A 24,683-nucleotide genomic window follows, 5' to 3' on the forward strand; every position below is an offset into this window, starting at 1 on the left:
TGCGTGTACAGAAAGCCCAGAAATGCCTCCTTACCAGGCCATAAACAATACAAGATTTATCTTGTAGTGTCTTGATCCCCAGATCTTTAACCCAGCCACATATAAAAAGTTGTACGTCTCCATGCTCTTCCAGATTTTCATCTGTGTGTTCATGTAAAACGATGTCTGCAGCACCAGGTAGTTTGAGATGTTGGTGAACTCAGTGGATGGATAATTTTCCAACTCGTAGGAAAAATCCTTCTTTGTTAATGTGTTAGGGTCTATCTCATGTGAGTGGTTTCTATATCCACTTCTTTTGAGTGAACTTGTTGGTTTTAATAACTTGCTTGTTTGCTGTACACAAACATGGCAATAAGTTCTTGTGTTAATGGACCAGACTCTACTTTTGGATCATTAATCCCTTTTGAGTGAGAATGCCCTGCATGCATGGTTTTATGTTGGCTTCTGGCACATCCATACAGTTTTAAATACAATACCTACAATTAAAAATAGTTTGTTTTTATTGCATTTATTTAATTCCTGGGCTCCCATCTGTGACAGGAAGTGATGCTGCATTCCATTAATATACTTAACAATAGATTATTAGATTCTAATAGAATTGATGAGCCAAAATAATTGGGGATCTTTTTTCAATGGGCCCTGACTCGTTACAAGTATGAATAGGTGGGCCTTAAAGTAGCTTTGGGACTAAAAGGTTGTCAGTTTGAGTCCCTGGAACAGCAGGAACGACTGAAATCCCCTTGAGCAAGGCACCTAATCCCCAACTGCTCCACACGCTTCTCTGGGTATGTTGTATGTTGCTCTGGATAAGAGCATCTGCAAAATGTCTGAAATGTAATATAATTTTTTGTTTGTTTTAGTGCGTAAACTGCAGCTGTGTGATGAGCTAGATCGTTCATCATGTGGCACAGTGCTGTTTAATGGCTATCTTCCTCCTCCAGGTAACTGACACACACACACACGGTGCTTTTTCCAGGAATAAAACTGCAACTAGAGCAGCGGCTACAATTATCGACACCTTAACGATGTTTTGGCCATTGCAAAAGTAGAAAAGACTTTCAATACGTAAATTGTGCAGAAATAATTACTCAAACTTCCACTGGAAAAAAAGAAAAGAAATTATTCTCGATTACTTAGCGTATTAGATCATGTGACACCGTTCCACAATTATCAACATCCAGATGATTGATTTTTTTTTTTTAAATCAGTATGTGGTAGTAAATTAACAAAACAGTTTTTATTTAAAATTTGTTTTACATAGACTTGTATTTAGTACAAAATATATTTTATATAAATATATTGATGCTGGTGCTTACGTAAATGAGGAAGTAATTCTAATGTTTGTAAACAAATGAACTGATAATATTGAACCTGTGTCAGAAAATATTTTTGTTCCACTTTCTACCCACTTTCTAAGTATTTCTGTAGATCACATTTTGTTAATCATTCATTGTTTTGTATTAATTTCTAGTTTTGTAGTTTACTAATAAATGTCAACAGGCAATTAACATTAGTAACCACATGAAAATCTAGGTCAAAGGTCACATATCGTTCCTCAAACCAAAATATAAAATGTCTACTGATATTGTAATATGTGGTAGATATTTAAAATAAACTGCAAAAAGAAATGTTCTGAATGGAAAAGAAAAATCAGAATATTTCAAGCATGTGATATATAAATTTTTTTAATATATGCTAGGAATTTAATTCTGGTCTAATTCTATTTATTCCAATAGGATTCCAAATACTCTATAAGCATTCCATTTGGTTAGGAATCAGAAAAAATGGTTATAAATCACAGCACTTTTTTTTTTTTTTTTTAAAGTACTTTATCTACTTCAAAAATGCTACACAAAGATCGATACATAGTTGTAAATGTCACTTAATGCCACAGGGTGTTGATAATGGTGGACACCAGTGAAAGTGATCACTATTATTGACACCTTGCATGACTTCTCAAACGCACGTTTAGATACAAAATGGCGACTGTCAAATGAAAAAGTAAGAAACAAAGTACAACCCCGATTCCAAAAAAGTTGAGACAAAGTACAAATTGTAAATAAAAACGGAATGCATTAATTTACAAATCTCAAAAACTGATATTATATTCACAATAGAACATAAACAACATATCAAATGTTGAAAGTGAGACATTTTGAAATTTCATGCCAAATATTGGCTCATTTGAAATTTCATGACAGCAACACATCTCAAAAAAGTTGGGACAGGGGCAATAAGAGGCTGGAAAAGTTAAAGGTACAAAAAAGGAACAGCTGGAGGACCAAATTACAACTCATTAGGTCAATTGGCAATCGGTCATTAACATGACTGATTATAAAAAGAGCATCTTTGTGTGGCAGCGGCTCTCAGAAGTAAAGATGGGAAGAGGATCACCAATCCCCCTAATTCTGCACCGACAAATAGTGGAGCAATATCAGAAAGGAGTTCAACAGTGTAAAATTGCAGAGTTTGAACATATCATCATCTACAGTGCATAATATCAAAAGATTCAGAGAATCTGGAAGAATCTCTGTGCGTAAGGGTCAAGGCCGGAAAACCATACCGGGTGCCCGTGATTTTCGGGCCCTTAGACGGCACTGCATCACATGCAGGCATGCTTCTGTATTGGAAATCACAAAATGGGCTCAGGAATATTTCCAGAGAACATTATCTGTGAATACAATTCACCGTGCCATCCACTGTTGCCAGCTAAAACTCTATAGTTCAAAGAAGAAGCCGTATCTAAACGTGATCCAGAAGCGCAGACGTCTTCTCTGGGCCAAGGCTCATTTAAAATGGACTGTGGCAAAGTGGAAAACTGTTCTATGGTCAGACGAATCAAAATTTGAAGTTCTTTATGGAAATCAGGGACGCCGTGTCATTCGGACTAAAGAGGGGAAGGACGACCCAAGTTGTTATCAGCGCTCAGTTCAGAAGCCTGCATCTCTGATGGTATGGGGTTGCATTAGTGCGTGTGGCATGGGCAGCTTATACATCTGGAAAGACACCATCAATGCTGAAAGGTATATCCAGGTTCTAGAGCAACATATGCTCCCATCCAGACGACGTCTCCTTCAGGGAAGACCTTGCATTTTCCAACATGACAATGCCAAACCACATACTGCATCAATTACAGCATCATGGCTGCGTAGAAGAAGGGTCCGGGTACTGAACTGGCCAGCCTGCAGTCCAGATCTTTCACCCATAGAAAACATTTGGCGCATCATAAAATAGAAGATATGACAAAAAAGACCTAAGGCAGTTGAGCAACTAGAATCCTACATTAGACCAGAATGGGTTAACATTCCTATCCCTAAACTTGAGCAACTTGTCTCCTCAGTCCCCAGACATTTACAGACTGTTGTAAAGAGAAAAGGGGATGTCTCACAGTGGTAAACATGGCCTTGTCCCAACTTTTTTGAGATGTGTTGTTGTCATGAAATTTAAAATCACCTAATTTTTCTCTTTAAATGATACATTTTCTCAGTTTAAACATTTGATATGTCATCTATGTTCTATTCTGAATAAAATATGGAATTTTGAAACTTCCACATCATTGCATTCCGTTTTTATTTACAATTTGTACTTTGTCCCAACTTTTTTGGAATCGGGGTTGTAGGTTTCGACAAGGATATTATGAAATATCTGTGAATTTGATAATTAAAAACACGTCCATGATCCTTCCACCATGCTTACCTGCGATGATGTCTGGGTTTTCCTCAAATTGCTGATCATGCTAAAAAAAAAAAATCCATCTCAGGTAACGAGCTGCGTCATCAGACGACAAGATCAAAGGCCGAGGGGGGTCTTCTGGTTCATTGATTAACCAATAATAACTGTTGTAACTGAAACTCACCTTTGTAAAAAAATTTTTAATTGGTAAATCTGAAAAGGTGTTGATGATGATAATAATAATAATAATTGTAGCTGCTGCTTTGTGTTGTTTATTACTTCAGTGTAGAAACTGTTAGACCAGACTTGGTCTATCCCATGGTTAGTAAGCTAGCTATTTAAATTTATAACCACACCTCCTTGCTAACACATTTTAAAGAATTATTGGAAATGGCATATCGCTCTAATTATCAGCATCATCCACATCAGCCTAGGTTTCATCACCTAAGGTAAAAGCCACTCGCAGCATTTAAACTTGAGCCTCATCGTCAGTTCTTCATTTGACTTATCTCTGTTCACACTAACATCGGTGGGGAAATATTGGCTGTTTAATTCACTCAGTTTTGTTGTTTTGACTAAATACCTTGTCAATGTCTTTTAATTTGGTCATCTAAACATTTTAAAATTTGGTTCACTGTCGTCTGTATGGCGTGTGTTTACAAGCACTCTTCTCTGTTTTGATAATGATGTAATGGAGCAGGAGCACTGTGGACATTTCAACAGCCTGTACAAGATTACAAACAGAATGAAGTCCATTGCACTGTGATATGCAGCTATCCAGAAACCACTGTTTGTTGTGATCAGTGCAGACAGGCAGTCAAAGCAAGCTTAGAAAGTAGCCCAAGTAAAAGTATTTCATCATGTTAAAAAATATGTCTGTTTTCTTAAAGCAGAGAGTTTATAGTATGATATTGGCAGGGAAGAAATAGATTTTTGGCTGTTTTCCAGAATTCAGAAACGGTGATATGAGGTTTTCCCAGACCACCACACATACAGTACCAGTCAAAAGTGTGGACACACCTAATTCAGTGTTTTTTCTTTTATTTTAATTAATTAAAAGACTCATGTCTTAAAGTAAAAGTCGTTTCTCTTTACTTAGTTGAGTGGTTCTTGACATACAGTTGTGATCAGAAGTTTACACACAGTGACATGAATATCATCTTGGATATGAATGTCATGGCAATATTTGGGTTTTCAGTAATTTCTTTGAACTGTTCTTTTTCTGTGACAATGTACAGCATACATCTTTAATTAAAAAAACGAAGTTGGTGCACAAGTTTTTAATTTTCTTTGGGTTTTCTGAAATCAACACAGGGTCAAAATTATACATACAGGGTCAAAAATATACATGCAGCACACCTAATATTTGGGTAAAATGTCTCTTTGCATGATTCACCTTGATCAAAGATTTTTGTTTACCATGAACAGTCTTCTGGCAGAATTCTGGTTGGATATTTCACGACTCTTCATGGTAGAATTGATAGAGTTCAATCAATTTATTTATTTATTTTTCCCTTGGCATGGACTGGACTTAAAAGCACGGTCCATATATTTTCAATAGGGTTGAAGTCAGGGCTTGTTTTAAGCTTAATGTTCACCTCCTTTAACCTCCACAACCAGCTCTGATACGTGTTTGGGCTCATTGTCCTGTTGTAAGTCCCAAGTTGTGTTCAAGTTTCTGATGGTTTATGCTGAAGACTTCTGAGGTAGTCCTCCTTCATTATTCCATCCACTTTGTGTAATGAACCGTTCCACTGGCAGCAAAACAGCCGCAGAGCATGATGATCCTACCAACACCACCAGTTGGTACAGTGTCTCTCTGTACATGGTGGTCATTGTGGCCAAACAACTCAAGCTGTGTCTCATCTGACCATACAGCTATCTTTCAGAAGGCTTTTTCTTTGACCATGTGGTCAGCTTCAAACTTTAGTTAAGCTTGAAGGTGTCAGTTTTGGAGTGGGGGTTATTTCTTGGATAGCAGCCTCTTAGTCCATGGTGATCTGAATTGTAGACAGTGATCCATCAGCTTCCAGTTCATGGCAGGGCTGTGCCATGGTGGTTCCCAGGTTGTTCTTAACTATCCAAACCAACTTCCTTTTAGCTGAGGGTAACGGTTTGGGTTTTCTTGAAGCAAAGTGGCTTGGCAAAGTGACTACACCTCACAATAACTTGGATACAATTGTTTGAACTGATCTTGGAATTTGCAGTTGTTTAGAAATTGCTCCAAGAGACATTCCAGAGTTGTGTATATCTGTGATCCTCTTTCTCAGATCTGCACTGAGCTCCTTGGACTTTTTCATTTTACTGTGTGTTGGTTTATCCTAGGGCTGTGCGATATGGGAAAAAATGAATATCCCGATACATTTTCTCCATTTCACGATATATGATATATATCTCGATATATTTAAATCTCCTCTAAAGGACCCCATGAAATCTAACTTTTACTCTTTACTGTTTTCACTACAATCCCTGCAGATTAAATAACATTCTTGGTTAACTTTACAGGTGGTTTTCAACAACACATTTTAAATTTTCATGTTAGTGTCTCGTCTCGTCTCGTCTTCTTCCGCTTTATCCGGGACCGGGTCGCGGAGGCAGCAGTCTAAGCAGGGAAGCCCAAACTTCCCTTTCCCCAGACACCTCGGCCAGCTCCTCGGGAAGAACACCGAGGCGTTCCCAGGCCAGCCGAGAGACATAGTCCCTCCAGCGTGTCCTGGGTCTTCCCCGGGGCCTCCTCCCGGGGGGACATGCCTGGAACACCTCCCCAGGGAGGCGTCCAGGAGGCATCCGAAAAAGATGCCCGAGCCACCTCAGCTGATTCCTCTCGATGTGGAGCAGCAGCGGTTCTACTCCGAGCTCCTCCCGAGTGACTGTGCTTCTCACCCTATCTCTAAGGGAGCGCCCAGCCACCCTGCGAAGGAAACTCATTTCGGCCGCTTGTATCCGCGATCTTGTCCTTTCGGTCATTACCCAAAGCTCATGACCATAGGTGAGAGTCGGAACGTAGATCGACCGGTAAATTGAGAGCTTCGCCTTTTGGCTCAGCTCCTTCTTCACCACAACGGACCGGTAAAGCGACCGCATCACTGCGGAGGCTGCACCGATCCGCCTGTCGATCTCACGCTCCATCCTTCCCTCACTCGTGAACAAGATCCCGAGATACTTAAACTCCTCCACTTGAGGCAGAACTTCTCCACCAACCTGGAGAGGGCAAGCCACCCTTTTCCGGTCGAGAACCATGGCCTCGGACTTGGAGGTGCTGATTCTCATCCCAGCCGCTTCACACTCGACTGCAAACCGCCCCAGTGCATGCTGAAGGTCCTGGTTTGAAGAAGCCAACAGGACAACATCATCCGCAAAAAGCAGAGATGAAATCCTGTGGTTCCCAAACAGGATTCCTTCTGGCCCCTGGCTGCGCCTAGAAATTCTGTCCATAAAAATTATGAACAGAACCGGTGACAAAGGGCAGCCCTGCCGGAGTCCAACATGCACTGGGAACAGGTCTGACTTACTGCCGGCAATGCGAACCAGACTCCTGCTCCGTTCGTACAGGGACCGGACAGCCCTTAGCAAAGAGCCCCGAACCCCATACTCCCGAAGCACCCCCCACAGAATACTACGGGGGACACGGTCGAATGCCTTCTCCAGATCCACAAAGCACATGTGGACTGGTTGGGCAAACTCCCATGAACCCTCGAGCACCCTATGAAGGGTATAGAGCTGGTCCAGTGTTCCGCGACCAGGACGAAAACCGCATTGTTCCTCCTGGATCCGAGGTTCGACTATTGGTCGAATTCTCCTCTCCAGTACCCTGGAGTAAACCTTCCCTGGGAGGCTGAGAAGTGTGATTCCCCTATAATTGGGGCACACTCTCCGGTCCCCTTTCTTAAAAAGAGGGACCACCACCCCAGTCTGCCACTCCAGAGGCACTGTCCCTGACCGCCACGCGATGTTGCAGAGGCGTGTCAACCAAGACAGCCCCACAACATCCAGAGACTTGAGATACTCAGGGCGGATCTCATCCACCCCCGGTGCCTTGCCACCGAGGAGCTTGCAAACCACCTCAGTGACTTCGGCTTGGGTAATGGACGAGTCCACCTCTGAGTCATCAGCCTCAGTCTCCTCAGTGGAAGACATGACGGTGGGATTGAGGAGATCCTCAAAGTATTCCTTCCACCGCCCGACAATGTCCCCAGTCGAGGTCAACAGCTCCCCACCCGCACTGTAAACAGTGTTGGCAGAGTACTGCTTCCCCCTCCTGAGGCGCCGGACGGTTTGCCAGAATTTCTTCGAGGCCGACCGATAGTCCTTCTCCATGGCCTCCCCGAACTCCTCCCAGTTCCGAGTTTTTGCCTCCGCAACTGCCCGAGCTGCAGCACGCCTGGCCTGCCGATACCCGTCAGCTGCCTCGGGAGTCCTGGAGGTTAACATGGCCCGATAGGACTCCTTCTTCAGCTTGACGGCATCCCTTACTTCTGGTGTCCACCACCGGGTTCGGGGATTGCCGCCACGACAGGCACCGGAGACCTTGCGGCCACAGCTCTGAACAGCTGCGTCCACAATGGAGGTAGAGAACATGGTCCACTCAGACTCAATGTCCCCCGCCTCCCTCGGAGGCCGCCTCCTTCATGTTAGTGATTTAATCACAATTGAATTGAAATAAGACTATTTTTATTCAACAAAGATGTGGCACAAACTGCAAAAACAATCTTGAAAATTGCAACAAAGGGGCAAGACAGTACAGAGCTGCTCAGAGTTCAAATCAATATCAAATCAAATCAGTGCAAGCTTAACAATGAGAGAGACATTTATCCTAAATAAGAAAAGTGCTCATTCATTAAATTATTAAAAAAAATAGATCTCCAAGCTATTAACCTGACTACTGAGAACCACTGGAACATTCACAATAGAGAGATTGAGGGAGAGAAGAGAGAGATCTGCAAAACATAATTTTTCTCTTTGCACACTTTCAAACTGAATGTTTTCTGGCTCTGCCTGACCAGGCAACTCATATTTGGGATCGAGTGTGTTTAGTAATTTTTGGAAGCCTGGTTTTTCCACTTTACTAATTGGGATCATCTCATCTCATTTATCTCTAGCCGCTTTATCCTGTTCTACAGGGTCGCAGGCAAGCTGGAGCCTATCCCAGCTGACTACGGGCGAAAGGCGGGGTACACCCTGGACAAGTCGCCAGGTCATCAAGGGCTGACACATAGACAACCATTCACATTCACACCTACGGTCAATTTAGAGTCACCAGTTAACCTAACCTGCATGTCTTTGGACTGTGGGGGAAACCGGAGCACCCGGAGGAAACCCACGCGGACACGGGGAGAACATGCAAACTCCACACAGAAAGGCCCTCGTCAGCCACGGGGCTTGAACCCAGACCTTCTTGCTGTGAGGCCACAGCGCTAACCACTACACCACCGTGCCGCCCAATTGGGATCATGTCTTCAGCAATGAAGTTAGTGATTGCATCCATTATAGCTCTTCATCTCTGACTCGTTTTCTCATATGGGGTGGCTTTGGAGAACGAGGCCGCTATGGTCATTTGTTTAGCTTGTGGGGGGGGTTTAGCTTGTGGGCAAGTTCGGAGTTTAAGAGACTCTTCATACTGTACCGGGTGAGTTTTCAGGTGATGGAACGTATTTGTAGTGGTGCTGCCTTTCGTGATGACAGGGTTTTTTTGCACACTTTACAAACTGGCATTTGCTGTTCCACGTCCTCCTCGCGATATCCAAAAAAATGCCGGATGACTGACCCCTTACTAGTTCTTTTAGGAACCAATTCGTCCGCTTCCATTTTTAATTTGTCGCTGAAATTGACAGAGCTTACACGGTAGCCTATGCAACACCAACGATTGCATGAACTGAGTCAGCGCTGTAAACCGGAACTAGGAAATCTTCCCGCAAGCAGTGTTGCCAGATACTGCTGATGTTTTCCAGCCCAAAATGTTCAAAACCCGCCAAAACGCACTTAAAACTGCCCAATTGGGCGGGAAACCGCCCAATCTGGCAACACAACCGAAACTAGAAAATCTTCCCGGAAGTTCCTTTCAGCACCGAGATGTCGCCCGGGATTGGTTGGCGAGTGTGTGACGTTATTGTTTTCTTTACCCTTAGGCAGCCTCTCACGTTACTGCCTGAGGGACAGGGAGAAAACCACCGGAAAATGTTTTAAACAAACACAAGTCGGAAGATGACCATAAAATACTCGATAGTTACGATATAATAATTTTATGTATCGCACACAGAATTTTCGGCGATATATCAAGTATATTCGATATATCGCACAGCCCTAGTTTATCCAGTGAGTGCTGTAAACAAACCCTTTTTATGAAGGCACAGAGAAGCTACCAGCTGTAGTCAATCCTGATCACTAACAGGAAGTTAAGAGGCCTTGGCAAGATAAGAGACATTTTGGAAATTTCAGCACTTCTGAATTAATAATCTAAGTGAGCGTATGTAAATTTTTGACCCTGTATGTAGAATTTTGACCCTGTGTTGATTTCAGAAAACCCAATGAAAATTAAAACTTCTGTACCAAATCCTAGTATTTTTTTTCTTTAAATTAAAGATGTCTGCTGTACATTCTGCCACAGAAAAAGAACAGTTCAAAGAAATTACTGAAAACCCAAATATTGCCATGACATTCATGTCACTGTATGTAAACTTCTGACCACAACTGTAATATAGATGACTAGATTTGTGGAATAGCGCTATTGACTGTGTTTTTATTATTATTTACCGTTTGATCTCAAATTGCACTAATTAACTTTTGATGCGGCACACCTGTTAATTGAAAAGCATTCCAGGTGACTACCTCATGAAGCTGGTTAAGATAATGCCAATAGTGTGCAAAGCGTCAAGGTAAATGGTGGCTACTTTGAAGAATTTAAAATATGAAGCTTTTTTTTTAACACTTTTACCTTTTTTGTTTACCACATAATTCCATATATGTTCCATGTGTTATTTAATAGTGTTGGTGTCTTCAGTATTGTTCTCAAGTGTAGAAAATAGAATACAGAAAAACGTATGAATGAGTAGGCGTGTCCAAATTTGTGACTGGTACTGTATATCATGTATCTTAAATTTTACAGAATAGTACCTGAAAAGTCACAGGTATTCACTTTTTAGTGTTCATGTGTATAACTCACTGCCGTGTGTTTGTATATCAGTGTATCCTGTGAAGCGCAGGAACAGACACAGCGTTGCTGGCTCTCAGTTCATGGCTGGCCGAGCTGTCCCTCTTGAGAGAGCCACGGTCCGACGCAGCAACACAATGCCACCCAACCTGGGCAATGCAGGCATGCTGGCAAAAACTACTGCAACAGAAGAGAAAATGTCAGGTATTTTTCCTTTCTTTATACAAGCATCAGAGATGCCTACTAGTACGGATTGGTTGTATTTTGTACGGAAAAGTTATGTAAATACGATGTTACGGCAAACAGTGTTATTCTGTACGGAATTATTATAAAGTCTTAAATTCCAGTGAGTTGTTTTTAAATGTCCAAGCGACTTTTTCAATCCATGCGCGATTCACGGCTAGGCTATTTATTTTTACGACAACCACACATGCTGTGTGTGACATGCGCAGATTCCGTACATGCTGTGTGTGACGTGCGCAGATTCCGCACATGCTGTGTGTGACGTGCGCGGATTCCGCACATGCTGTGTGTGACGTGCGCGGATTCCGCACATGCTGTGTGTGACGTGCGCGGATTCCGCACATGCTGTGTGTGACGTGCGCGGATTCCGCACATGCTGTGTGTGACGTGCGCGGATTCCGCACATGCTGTGTGTGACGTGCGCGGATTCCGCACATGCTGTGTGTGACGTGCGCGGATTCCGCACATGCTGTGTGTGACGTGCGCGGATTCCGCACATGCTGTGTGTGACGTGCGCGGATTCCGCACATGCTGTGTGTGACGTGCGCGGATTCCGCACATGCTGTGTGTGACGTGCGCGGATTCCGCACATGCTGTGTGTGACGTGCGCGGATTCCGCACATGCTGTGTGTGACGTGCGCTAGGGTTGGGCGGTATCCAAATTTTGATACCTTTAAACTGTCTGTGTTTTCCCGGGGTATACGGTATTACCGAGAAAAAAATATTTTTGTTTCGGCCTACTGTGTAACGTGCGCCTATACCGGCGGACCTTGTCCAGACCTGCGCCTATGCCTCAAATGTACTATTTAAAAGCAGCATAGCGAATTATGTGCATTGTGGTATGGATTAAGCAGCAAAGCGAATTTTGTGCATTGATGAATGGATTAAGAGATATTTCAAAGCATCACGCAACTCTTCCTTCATCTTGAAAATAGCATTCAACTGTCGTTTACACATGTGTGCGTTGAAACGCCATTTGCAGCACTATTTCACCTACTCCATCAAAAAAAGTACACGATGAGCAGGATCATACCCTTTCAAGCATGGGAAATAAAAAAAGAAAAGAAAAAGAATCAACCAACACCCAAGTCCGTTTAGACTGCGCGATAAACCATATTCTTCAGCGCAAATGAGGCAATTCAAATGCGTGATAGCTGCACAAGGCAAAATCATATGGGCCCACGTCATGCCATGGCAGGGAAATTAATAATCAAATGGCCTTACCTTGCTTAACGTTGTCTTGATCACATAACTCCTTACAATTATTCCACTTACGTAAATCCATACGGTTTAACACACCCAACAAAGATAGCAAGCGCATTGCTAATTCCCACCAGAAACCTAACAGTTTACGCTACGATGTTTTCTTCCGTTTCTTCAGTAGAGGACATTTCAAACGTTTATTACCCACATCCCAAATGTCATACGTTATATTATTTTACCTTGTTGTTACTCATGTAACCTACTCAAAACACAACTCATTGGAGAGATCTCGTGGAAGTGGAGTACCCCAGGCTATGGTGTGCCTTAGGGGACATATTAGATTTTTTTCGATTTTGCGCGGTCATTTACATTATTGCTGGCTCTTCCTTTTCGTTTGGTTTGAAACCAAAATACTGCCACACTGCCGATGTTGTATTTTTATTTTTTTTTTTGCCACTAACTCGTTATCTTGACTTGCCATCTTTCAACCGCGGTCTCAGTCTCTTGCGAAGCTTTCTGTCAGACTCCAAATGTCACGCAGGGTTGCCATGGTAACGACATAAACAACCCTGCACGCGATGAGAACTTCTTTAGGAAATTGATAGAATTAGTGAAAATACGATCACACAGTTATTCGGGCTGATCTTCAATTTATTATTTTATATTATGACCTCATGTACTCCATATTTATTTAGATATTATATATTTTTTTAAAATGACGGTAATGAGACCGATACCGTTGGTACTTTTGGATACCTCGGGATACCTTCTTACCGTAATACCGCCCAACCCTAACGTGCGCAGATGCCGCACATGCTGTGTGTGACGTGCGCAGATTCCGCACATGCTGTGTGTGACGTGCGCAGATTCCGCACATGCTGTGTGTGACGTGCGCAGATTCCGCACATGCTGAGTGTGACGTGCGCAGATTCCGCACATGCTGTGTGTGACGTGCGCAGATTCCGCACATGCTGTGTGTGACGTGCGCAGATTCCGCACATGCTGTGTGTGACGTGCGCAGATTCCGCACATGCTGTGTGTGACGTGCGCAGATTCTGCACATTTGTTCGCGCTATTTTCGATATGGTAGAATGGCCGTGCATTACACCCAGTCAAAAGGGCAATGGATACGCGCACTGCAAACTGTGTAGAACTGACATTAACATCACTCATGGTGGTCGCGATGACTGCACGCGGCATGTCAACTACAAAAAAAACATATGGAGTATGCTGAAATGGCGAGTCAGGCGGAAAGTAAATCTGGGGGTATCCAGCAGTTTTTTACGAAATCTGTGGATGAAAAAACATGGAACGTGACACATGCTGAAGCGGTGATGGTTGACCTATGCTTGGAGTTGAACTTGCCAATTAGTGCCATGAAATGTGAGTTAAACTTATTCAGTTTCTTTTTACATGTATGATTTTTATTCACTGAAATATCAAACACTGGCTGTACTTCTTTAATTCAAAGTCTTTTCAGTGTTGCAAGTGCAAATGTACATGTGGTATGATCAAAAACAGAATTTTATGATTAGTGCTGTTGGGATTGTGGCAAAAAATTGATCATTCCACTGTTTTAAATACAATTATAAATGTCATTTTATTCAATGTCTCTTCTGAAGCATTATGCTGAAGTATTTATATATTGGGACATTAAGATAACAATGTCGGACTCTCTTTGGCATGAAATAAGAAATTTTTTTTTTTTAAATTTTATTAGAATCCGTTAACAGGTAGAACATTTTGCCAGGCAATATAATATAATACTTTTGAGGAGTTACATTCAATACCAATGATTGGTAGTCAACCGTAATGTCTGCAAACAGGGAACACTATTGTATTTATAAAAATGTGATATATTGTATGCTCTAGAAATTTGTTGAGTGGAAATTCAGTTGAGATGGCTGCTCGCGTTTTGTTTATTCAATTCACACAAAACAGTTCTTTTTAATAATTTAAATGTTAAACATATTGGTATATAATACCTCTTTATAATGGAAATGTGCATAAATTAATGTTACTGAAAGTCATTCCAAAATACTGAAAAATGTTTTCAAGAATACTGAAATTCAAAATTTGGGGTAGGCATCTCTGAAGCATGCCCAAAACCACAAATTAGTCACCACATGGGGTGCTGTTTTGGTACTTCATTTTATCTTGTTCAGCAGCATAATAGATATTACTCGCTGGACTAGTAATAAAAAGCCCAGAATGACTTATCAATGTAACATCTCCATTTAGGGCATGAATACCCATAGTACATGATGAAGTTTGATAGTGTGATCTTACAGGGTGTTTTTTTTTTTTTTTTTTTTTAAGTATATTCTTTGAGATGTAAATATCCCAGGAACTACATGGTCTAGGCAAATGAAACTGAAGAGGTTTAATGTTGAACAGTGTAAGATTTAGTCTTCAAAATTTGAATGAGAAATTCAAAGGAATGTGGATTCCATGAACGATTTCACAAATTTTCAATATTCATGAACCCGCTGGTGGTCGTCCATATCCTTTGGCCCTGCACAGACAGCCTTCCTCTTTGAACTTTTTGTGCCATGTCCAAATCTGTTGCAGTTGGTGCACTTTTAGAGAACTGACTGTGTTTGAGCATACTCTAAAACACAAAACGCCTTTTCTTTACCAGCGAATGACATTTCTATACCTAAAAAGATTTTAAAAAACAAACAAAAAAAATAAGCATAAAATTTTGACCTGTTTCCACACATGCTGTTAAAATTTGAGGTCAATTGAACGAGAATTGGCAAAGTGAAATTTCTAAATTCAAAAAGATTTTTTGAAACACCCTGTATAACAGTCAGGCATTTGTGTGATGTTTATGTGAGCTATATAGTGAATAGGCTGTGTGATTTGTGACTTTGAACTGTGAGCTGCTGATTGTGAGATGTTTGTGGTGGTGCTTATGAAGCATGTTTTAATAAAATTGTGGGTTGATTGATGTCCATAGAGGACTGATGCTGTTGAGTTTGAGTGTGTTAATTTTTAATGTAGAGTGACCTAGAGTACACGTTCACAGTGCAAAACTCCCTTTCTCTGTTTTTCAGGTCAGGGCTCAGATCCAGGAATGGTACGGATCATATGTGGCCATCATAACTGGATTGCAGTCGCTTATGCACAGTTTGTGGTGTGTTACAGGTAAACAAATATAATTAGTAAATATTTAATGCTCACTTTTTTGTACTATTGCACGAAAGGGTGTAAATTCTCCATGTTTTGCTGTAACGGTTTTGGTTATTGTTTCAGATCAAAAATGTTTCTGACAGAAAAATCTGGACAGAAACTATGTAGTAATTACCCCATTATTAAAGGACAAGCTGAAATGTTTAAAGGAGAGATGCAGAACCTTTATTTTTAAGTACATTTCTGAGTGGATAGTATCTCCATCCTTGACTCTCTTGTATGCTGCATAAATGGGAATAAAAAAATATATATATATTTTTGAGAGTTAAAATCAACTGCAAAGTTGTCATTCAAGCTGCCCCGCTGAGCCAGCCAGCCCTGAGTGTGTGACGTCACAGCAGGAACCGGTTTTAAGGCCAAGGCCTTTAATAGCTAGAGACTAGTCATATAAATAAAAATTTATGGTGACCATAAGAAATACCGTTACCGACTTGCTCAACTAAGACTGATTTGACTTCATTGATTGTGGGTTGACTCTCATTAAAACAGGATACTGTAGGTGTTAGAACTTATGCAACAGACATGTACATGCATGCATTTTCACTGATAAAACGTGAAAGGCTAATTGAATAATCAGATGAACTGAGACAATCACATTCTGAAGCAAATTAAATAATCTCATACCGGTAACTTAAAAACACAATACAACTCATTCCACTGATTACATGTATTCATCTAAATGCAAGTAAACGAGTGTTGTTGTTTTTGTATCCAAATGAGAGTCGTGTCTTACCCATCTGTGTTCTTGCTTCTTGAAGGCTGATTGTTTTGAAACAGTCTGACTTTCAGTTGTTCGTTTAGTTCTCCGTTCATTCGCTTCTTCCACGTAAGGGTGAGCTATTGCTGCTGAGGCAAGCATATCCAGCGGAGAAATCAGACGGCTGGTCCACTCATTCTCCATTTTCTCCATCCTGAGTACTCCATTACTGCTTGGCTCAGACAATTACTAAAACCCAGGACGGGACGTCACCAGTTTTAGCAACAACCGCGGGGACGTCACTGCCCAAGTGATATGTCGCATCCTGTTCCGTCCCGGGATTTATCAACGTCACTCGGCTCATGCTCCGGGAGAACTGGTGCAACTGAACTTGCTTTCCTTTTTTAAAAAAAAAATAAACAAAAAAAACTTTCCTTTTCTTGTAGTTTTTTTCCTTTAATTGTTGGTACTGTATCCTCTTTCAATACAAGCAGTGTTTTCCCTAGAAAAAAATTAAAGCCCTAAATTTGGGCATGGTAAAACACAGACAATTGAGTGTCAACGGCGCGAAGTGAAACTAGGGGGGTCCGGGGGCATGCCCCCCGGAAAGTTTTTTGAAAATAGATGCTCTCAGGTGCATTTTCAGGGTCTCTGAGAGGTTTTAGATACATGATTATAGGATAGATTTTAACAGTGCTTCAATGATTTCTGACCTAAATAGTATTAATGTAAACACATTTGAAATTTCACCTTAAAGTTCAACATGCAAGTTAAACTGTTTTGTTATAGATTACTTAGGTATACGATAGATTTGAAAATCTACAGGGATACCTTGCACTTAATTATCTATGATCAAGTAGTGTTGTAACAAAAATGTGCATGAAAATATGAACAGTGGTTTGCTCCATCTTATGCAATCCACTGAAGAGACTCGATCATCATGACCTCCTGTTGATCACAAAGGGATCTGAACCTAAGAACTGCCACCTTAAAATAAGTTGCTGTAGTACTATAACTGTAATGATTTAGAATGTTTCTGATGCAATTACCATAATATATGTATAACTAAGATGCACTGAAAAGAAAAGTAAGGCAAGTGCATATTATAAAGTTTACATTTTGGCACTTTATTAAATGGACTAGATTAAGATTAAAACATATTTAAAGGAAAAGAAAACTTAATTCCTACATTTAAGTTTGCAGAAAGATTATGTATTTATAAAAACATTCATGAAGAGGTTGTGTTAATAAGTGTCAAATGTAGCATAATTTCGAATAATAATGATAAGCATATTTGGCAGTGTGATGTCACTGTGACCCTTTAACAAAAGAATAATCCGGAGCCTTCTTTTGTTAAATGGATCCCAGGGACATCACACTGCCAAAAATGCTTATGATGATTATTTGAAATTATGCTATATTTGACACGTTTGGACAACTTCACTTCGTGAGAGTGTTTATAAGTACATAATCTTTCTGCAAACCCAAACTAATGAATTAAGTTTTCTACTCCTTTAAAGCAGATTAATTTTCCTTGGCTTTTGCTTGGCCCAATGTTGGGCAGCCCTCTCATAGTCCATCTCGCTGTCATCCATGCTGATGTGGATCAAATTGTCCAGCGAGTCGTCTCCTCGTTTATTAAAGTCAGTCGGCTTTGTCCGTCTGGTGGGGGACAACATCGGCAGCCAATGAGATCGCTTATAACGAATCGGAAACTTCCGGGATGTTTGACGTTTTCTTTCGATATTTTTATTGGACGGTTTGAACACGTGATCTTGACGTAGCCAACAGATTAGTTTGTTTACATCATACCACGCGGACATATTACTTTGACAGAATCAACACAAACATTGGAAAAAAAGACTGCTTGTTTAACACTATCAATCAGTATGTAAATGGATCTGTTATTTACTCTCCTATGTATCTAGTTACTTGTCGGTAGGAAATTTTAACGTATCGGTATAAATCTAAGCGTATCGGATTTTAACTAAAGCGACTAAGCGTATCGGCAGGCAGAGCAAGCATATCGGGCCCGATACGCTAAAACGCTTTGGGGAAACCCATGACAAGCTTATAGCCAACGCTCCTCAACAGATCAGAGGCCTCATATGAGTCTTCAGTAAAATGTGCAGAGCAGAGGAGAGACCACTTCGTAGGCGCCCAATGTGCCCATGAACTTCTCGCAAAACGCATCTGAATCTTTGCAGTTTGAACAGTCTTGGGCCATGAATGCAACGTAAATCCACCTTCTGTTGTGTTGCTGCACCGGCCAGCAACACATCTATGTGGTATGGCAATAAATTAGCTCAAAATGGAGGATCGGAGTTGCAGTCAGCTCTGTGTTTTAGTATAGCGAAAATGGTGACGAGACAGATAGCCTTCCTGCGGTGACGTCAAGGTTATTCACTCAGACCGCTACCTATATAAATCACTTTAATCATAAAATTGACGATATTAGATTTATTGTTAATGCTTAAAACTATTCCTGTGCCATTCTTGAGGTCTCAAGGCATTTATAAACAAAACGTGAGGCCATGGTTCTGCGTATATCCTTTAAATAGCTTAAAATTGAACAGTGAAAATATGTTCTCCTTTTATCTAATGTAGCTCAGTCAGGCTATGTCAGATATCTAAAGTATTCCACTTACAAATCTTGTTCTCCAAGATAAATGACCCCATACTGTTCATGTTCCTCTGCATGGTGAATTTAATTTTTATAGGCTGGAGTCAAGTTATATTTGTGTCCTAAATCACATGAACAAGTCTGTGTGACATTACCAAAGACTAGGGCTGGGTAGTATGACAATATATTATTATGATGTCTTGCACCAATCAGCCATAACTTTAAAATCACTGACAGGTGAAGAGTTCATGGTGTTAACTTGGCCTCCAAATTCCCCGGATTTCAGTCTGATTGAGTATCTGTAGGATGTGCTAAACAAACAAGTCTGATCCGTGGAGGCCCCACCTCACAACTTGCAGGATTTAAAGGATCTGCTGATAATGGTTTGGTGCCAGGTACCACCGCATACCTTCAGAGGTCTTGTGGAGTCCAAGCCTAGCTGAGTCAGAGCTGGTTTGATAGCACAAGGGGAACCTACACAATATTAGGCAGGTGGTTTTAATGTTATGGCTGATCAGTGTATGTCTTGATGCATTTTTCTGTTATATCAAGGACATCTGGATATTTTTTGTAACAGTTGTAAACTGATTGGAAGCAGATGATTTAGATGTCTTCTAATTTTGTATTGAATCTTTAAATGTATTAACACTCTGGGGTCGAGAGCTTTGCCAACGAAGCTCAACAGGTTTAGAATGAGTAGGTCATGTATTGAGAAATATCTTTGAGTTTTTCATCATACAAGCATGATAAACATATGGACAGAAAATGTATACATTACACTTTCCTATGTGCCCACTGCCAAATAATATTTTTTTAAAAGACCTAAAATAGATGAAACATAAAACTTGTCACCTTACTCAGTCACACTGGAGTCGGAGTGCTGAGCGCCCACTTACACATTCATAAAAGACTATTCACATGGTAATGGCATGATAATCACTTTCACTCTTTTGGTTTCAATTGATTTCTCTTTTGTGGTGGGAACGCCCACCATAAACAGGATAAACTCTGTCAGACATAGTTTAGACTATTTGGAGGTAAAACTTGTTGTGAGATGGCACGCAGATTTTATATGCTTTGGATGATTCAGGACAGCAATTCAATTCATGATTCATTTCATGATTCAGGACAGCAATTCAATTCACTCTTGAGAACTGCAACACTGAAGATGAGCAGTGCTTTTATTTATTTTGTTTGTTTTGACCCGATCCAGCCAAAGATCAACTTGAGTATGTGTAAATATTTCTTATGAGCAGATCGGTTGATGTGTGTGCACTATAGTGCGCACACAGGAAAAATGACTGAGCAATTTTTTTCCAGAGTTAAAAGTATTTTCCTCAAAAATAGTTAATTTTGCTCTACTTGGAATTTAGAGAATAAAATTGGGAGTTGGAGTGGGAGCAAAATCAGAGTAATTGAGTAACAGAGTTGATTGTGGCTCTGAATTGAGTAAAACAATCTCATCTCATCTTCATCTGCTTATCCGGAGCCGGGTCGCGGAGGCAGCAGTCTGAGCATGGAAGCCCAAACTTCCCTCTCCCCAGACACCTTGGCCAGCTCCTCGGGAAGAACACCGAGGCATTCCCAGGCCAGCCAAGAGACATGGTCCCTCCAGCGTGTCCTGGGTCTTCCCGGGGGGACATGCCTGGAACACCTCCCCAGGGAGGCATCCAGGAGGCATCCGAAAGAGATGCCCGAGCCACCTCAGCTGATTCCTCTCGATGTGGAGGAGCAGCGGCTCTACTCCGAGCTCCTCCCGAGTGATTGTGCTTCTCACCCTATCTCTAAGGGAGCGCCCAGCCACCCTGCGAAGGAAACTCATTTCGGCAGCTTGTATCTGTGATCTTGTTCTTTCAGTCATTACCTAAAGCTCATGACCATAGGTGAGAGTCGGAACGTAGATCGACCGGTAAATTGAGAGCTTCGCCTTTTGGCTCAGCTCCTTCACCACGACGGACCGGTAAAGTGACCGCATCACTGCAGAGGCTGCATCGATCCGCCTGTCGATCTCATGCTCCATCCTTCCCTCACTCGTGAACAAGATCCCGAGATACTTAAACTTCTCCACTTGAGGCAGGACTTCTCCACCAACCTGGAGAGGGCAAGCCACCCTTTTCCGGTCGAGAACCATGGCCTCGGACTTGGAGGTGCTGATTCTTATCCCAGCCGCTTCACACTCAGCTGCAAACCGCCCCAGTGCATGCTGAAGGTCCTGGTTTGAAGAAGCCAACAGGACAGCATCATCCACAAAAAGCAGAGACGAAATCCTGTGGTTCCCAAACAGGACTCCCTCTGGCCCCTGGCTGTGCCTAGAAATTCTGTCCATAAAAATTATGAACAGAACTGGTGACCCAAGGCAGCCCTGCCGGAGTCCAACATGCACTGGGAACAGGTCTGACTTACTGCCAGCAATGCGAACCAGACTCCTGCTCCGTTCATACAGGGACTGGACAGCCCTTGGCAAAGAGCCCCGAACCCCACACTCCCGAAGCACCCCCCACAGAATACCATGAGGGACACGGTCGAATGCCTTCTCCAGATCCACAAAGCACATGTGGACTGGTTGGGCAAACTCCCATGAACCCTCGATCACCCTATGAAGGGTATAGAGTTGGTCCAGTGTTCCACGACCAGGACGAAAACCGCATTGTTCCTCTTGGATCCGAGGTTCGATTATCGGCCGAATTTTCCTCTCCAGTACCCTGGAGTAAACCTTCCTGGGGAGGCTGAGAAGTGTGATTTTTCCCTATAATTGGTGCACACTCTCCAGTCCCCTTTCTTGAAAAGAGGGACCACCATCCCAGTCTGCCACTCCAGAGGCACTGTCCCCAACCGCCACGCAATGTTGCAGAGGCGTGTCAGCCAAGACAGCTCCACAACATCCAGAGACTTGAGATACTCGGGGCAGATCTCATCCACCCCCGGTGCCTTGCCACCGAGGAGCTTGCAAACCACCTCAGTGACTTAGGTAATGGACAAGTCCACCTCTGAGTCATCAGCCTCTGCTTCCTCAATGGAAGATGACGGTGGGATTGAGGAGATCCTCGAAGTATTCCTTCCACCGCCCGACAGTATCCCCAGTCGAGGTCAACAGCTCCCCACCCGCACTGTAAACAGTGTTGGCAGAGTACTGCTTCCCCCTCCTGAGGCGTCAGACGTTTTGCCAGAATTTCTTCGAGGTTGACTGATAGTCCTCCTCCATGGCCACTCCTCCCAGTTCCGAGTTTTTGCCTCTGCAACTGCCCGAGCTGCGGCACGCCTGGCCTGCCGATACCCGTCAGCTGCCTCAGGAGTCCCAGAGGCCAACATGGCCCAATAGGACTCCTTCAGCTTGACGGCATCCCTTACTTCCAGTGTCCGCCACCGGGTTTGGGGATTGCCACCACAACACGCACCGGAGACCTTGCGGCCACAGCTCCGAACAGCCGCGTCAACAATGGAGGCAGAGAACATGGTCCACTCAGACTCAATGTCCCCCGCCTCCCTCGGGAGCTGGGAGAAGCTCTCCCGGAGGTGGGAGTTAAAGACCTCCCCGACAGAGTGCTCGGCCAGACGTTCCCAGCAGACCCTCACCATACGTTTGGGCCTACCAGGTCTGTCTGGCTTCCTCCTCCGCCAGCAGATCCAACTCACCACCAGGTGGTGATCAGTTGACAGCTCAGCCCCTCTCTTCACCCGAGTGTCCAAGACATAGGGCTGGAGATCAGATGAAACGACAAAGTCGATCATCGACCTCTGACCTAAGGTGTCCTGGTGCCACATGCACTTATGGACACCCCTATGCTCGAACATGGTGTTCGTTATGGACAAACCGTGACTAGCACAGAAGTCCAATAACAAAACACCACTCTTGTTCAGATCGGGGAGGCTGTTCCTCCCAATCACGCCCCTCCAGGTGTCACTGTCGTCACCCATGTGAGTGTTGAAGTCCCCCAGTAGAACAATGGAGTCCCCAGTCTGAGCACCTCTCAGTACCTCTCCCAGGGACTCCAAGAAGGCCGAATACTCTACACTGCTATTCGGCCCATAGGCACAAACAACAGCAAGAGCCCTCTCCCCGACCCGAAGTCGCAGAGAGGCAACCCTCTTGTTCACTGGGGTAAACTCCAACACATGGCGGCTGAGCTGTGGAGCTATAAGCAAGCCCACACCAGCTCACTGCCGCTTACCATGGGCGACTCCAGAGAAGTGGAGAGTCCAGCCCCTCTCGAGGAGCTGGGTTCCGGAGCCCAAGCTGTGTGTGGAGGTGAGCCTGACTATCTCTAGCCAGTACCTCTCAACCTCCCGCACAAGCTCAGGCTCCCCCCCCCCCCCCCCCCCAAGCGAAGTGACATTCCATGTCGCAACAGCTAGCCACTGTGTTTGGGGATCAGGTCGTCAAGGCCCCTGCCTTCGACTGCTGCCCGCTGCACCAGCCCCCTACTACTGCCTCTGTGGGTGGTGAACCCACAGGAGGTCAGACCCACGTCACCGCTTCGGGATGAGCCTGGCCGGGCCCAGTGGGCAAAGGCCCGGCCACCAGGCGCTCGCATACGAGCTCCAACCCCGGGCCTGGCTCCAGAGTGGGGCCCCGGCTGCGCCATACCAGGCGACGTCACGGTCCTTGTTTTATTAATTTCCATAAGGGGTTTGGTGAACTGCTCTTGGTCTGGCCTGTCACCTAGGACCTGTTTGCCTTGGGAGACCCTAACAGGGGCGTAATGCCCCGACAACATAGCTCCTAGGATCATTCAAGCACACAAACTCCTCCACCACAATAAGATGGCAGTTCTAGGAGGGGAGAGTAAAACAATACAAGAGTTAATTTCAAGACACACTGCAAAGAGTCAAATACCAGATAAATGAAGCTGTTGTGAAAAGCAGTTTTAGAACTGTGTTGGAATGTCTGGGAAAAAAAAAATACCTTTCCCATTGTGACTTGACCTGATGGGAATAAGAGGTGGCAGTGGGAGGGGTTTTCACTCTCTTCATTGAATGTTAATTGTCCAAATCAATGGAACAGATTTAAGTTTTTGTGCTTGATACATTCCTAATACTGAACAGAATCACCTCAAGTGATGAAAACGGTTTGTCACAGTGGGTAAGGTCATGTTCCCCCCCCATTCCAACACAGTTCTAAAACTGCTTTTTACAACTTTATTTATCTTTAAGTACAATCATGATACACACTACATAGATATTATTAGACTTGGACAACCTTCATTATCATTCAGTATGCAACAAGTGTACACCGAACGAAATTTAATTGCAATTTGGCTCAGCACAGAATTAAATATGAAGTGTATTAAATTTAAATTATGCAGCAGTAAAAATATTATAAAGTGCAATAGTATAAAGTGACCTGTGGAATTAGGAAATGTTCAAGTTATAAATGGAAGTTTGGATTTGGAGTTCAGCAGCTCAACTTGTGCTGAATACAAAAAAGTCATATGACTTTGAAAATACTGCTTAGATTTGTTGAAATTGACAGCAAAATCAGAGCATGCCAAAATCATTAGAGTGCCAGAAAATACCCTCAGACCCCAGAGGGTTAAATGTCAGTTTTGTACAGAATTATAATTTCACCTCATTTTCAGTGTCTAAATAGTTAATTTTGTAGATATTAAATTTTTATATATATTAATAGGCTTTTTATTTTTATTTTTTTCCCTCAAATACAACTATTCTGTAGTGTGATGCATGTCGTATATTGTCAATGTCTCTAGGTATTGTGATATGGGATTTGTCATATTGCCCACACTTACTGAGGATCTGATTTATAGAATGTTTTTATATTTATAGTAATATTTAATACTAAAATAATGTCTATAATATTTATAGTAGTTAATGTAAGATAATATACTGCCCAGCCAAAAAAGGGGAAAACTAGATAGAACTCGACGCCAACGGCGTCGATGGGGATG

General features: G+C 42.6%; 1 protein-coding gene across 1 annotated transcript in view; it reads left to right on the forward strand.

Annotated features, from left to right (window-relative positions):
* shkbp1 (SH3KBP1 binding protein 1) overlaps nucleotides 1-24,683 on the forward strand; it is an 83,263-nt gene that overhangs the window by 17,754 nt on the left and 40,826 nt on the right. Inside the window, exons 6-8 of the mRNA XM_060923575.1 lie at nucleotides 861-941; nucleotides 10,853-11,023; nucleotides 15,325-15,415. Coding sequence (XP_060779558.1) covers nucleotides 861-941; nucleotides 10,853-11,023; nucleotides 15,325-15,415 — 343 coding nt within the window. The remainder of the gene's footprint in view (nucleotides 1-860; nucleotides 942-10,852; nucleotides 11,024-15,324; nucleotides 15,416-24,683) is intronic.

This window comes from Neoarius graeffei, chromosome 6 (assembly GCF_027579695.1).
Source record: "Neoarius graeffei isolate fNeoGra1 chromosome 6, fNeoGra1.pri, whole genome shotgun sequence".
Taxonomy (NCBI): Eukaryota; Metazoa; Chordata; class Actinopteri; order Siluriformes; family Ariidae; genus Neoarius; species Neoarius graeffei.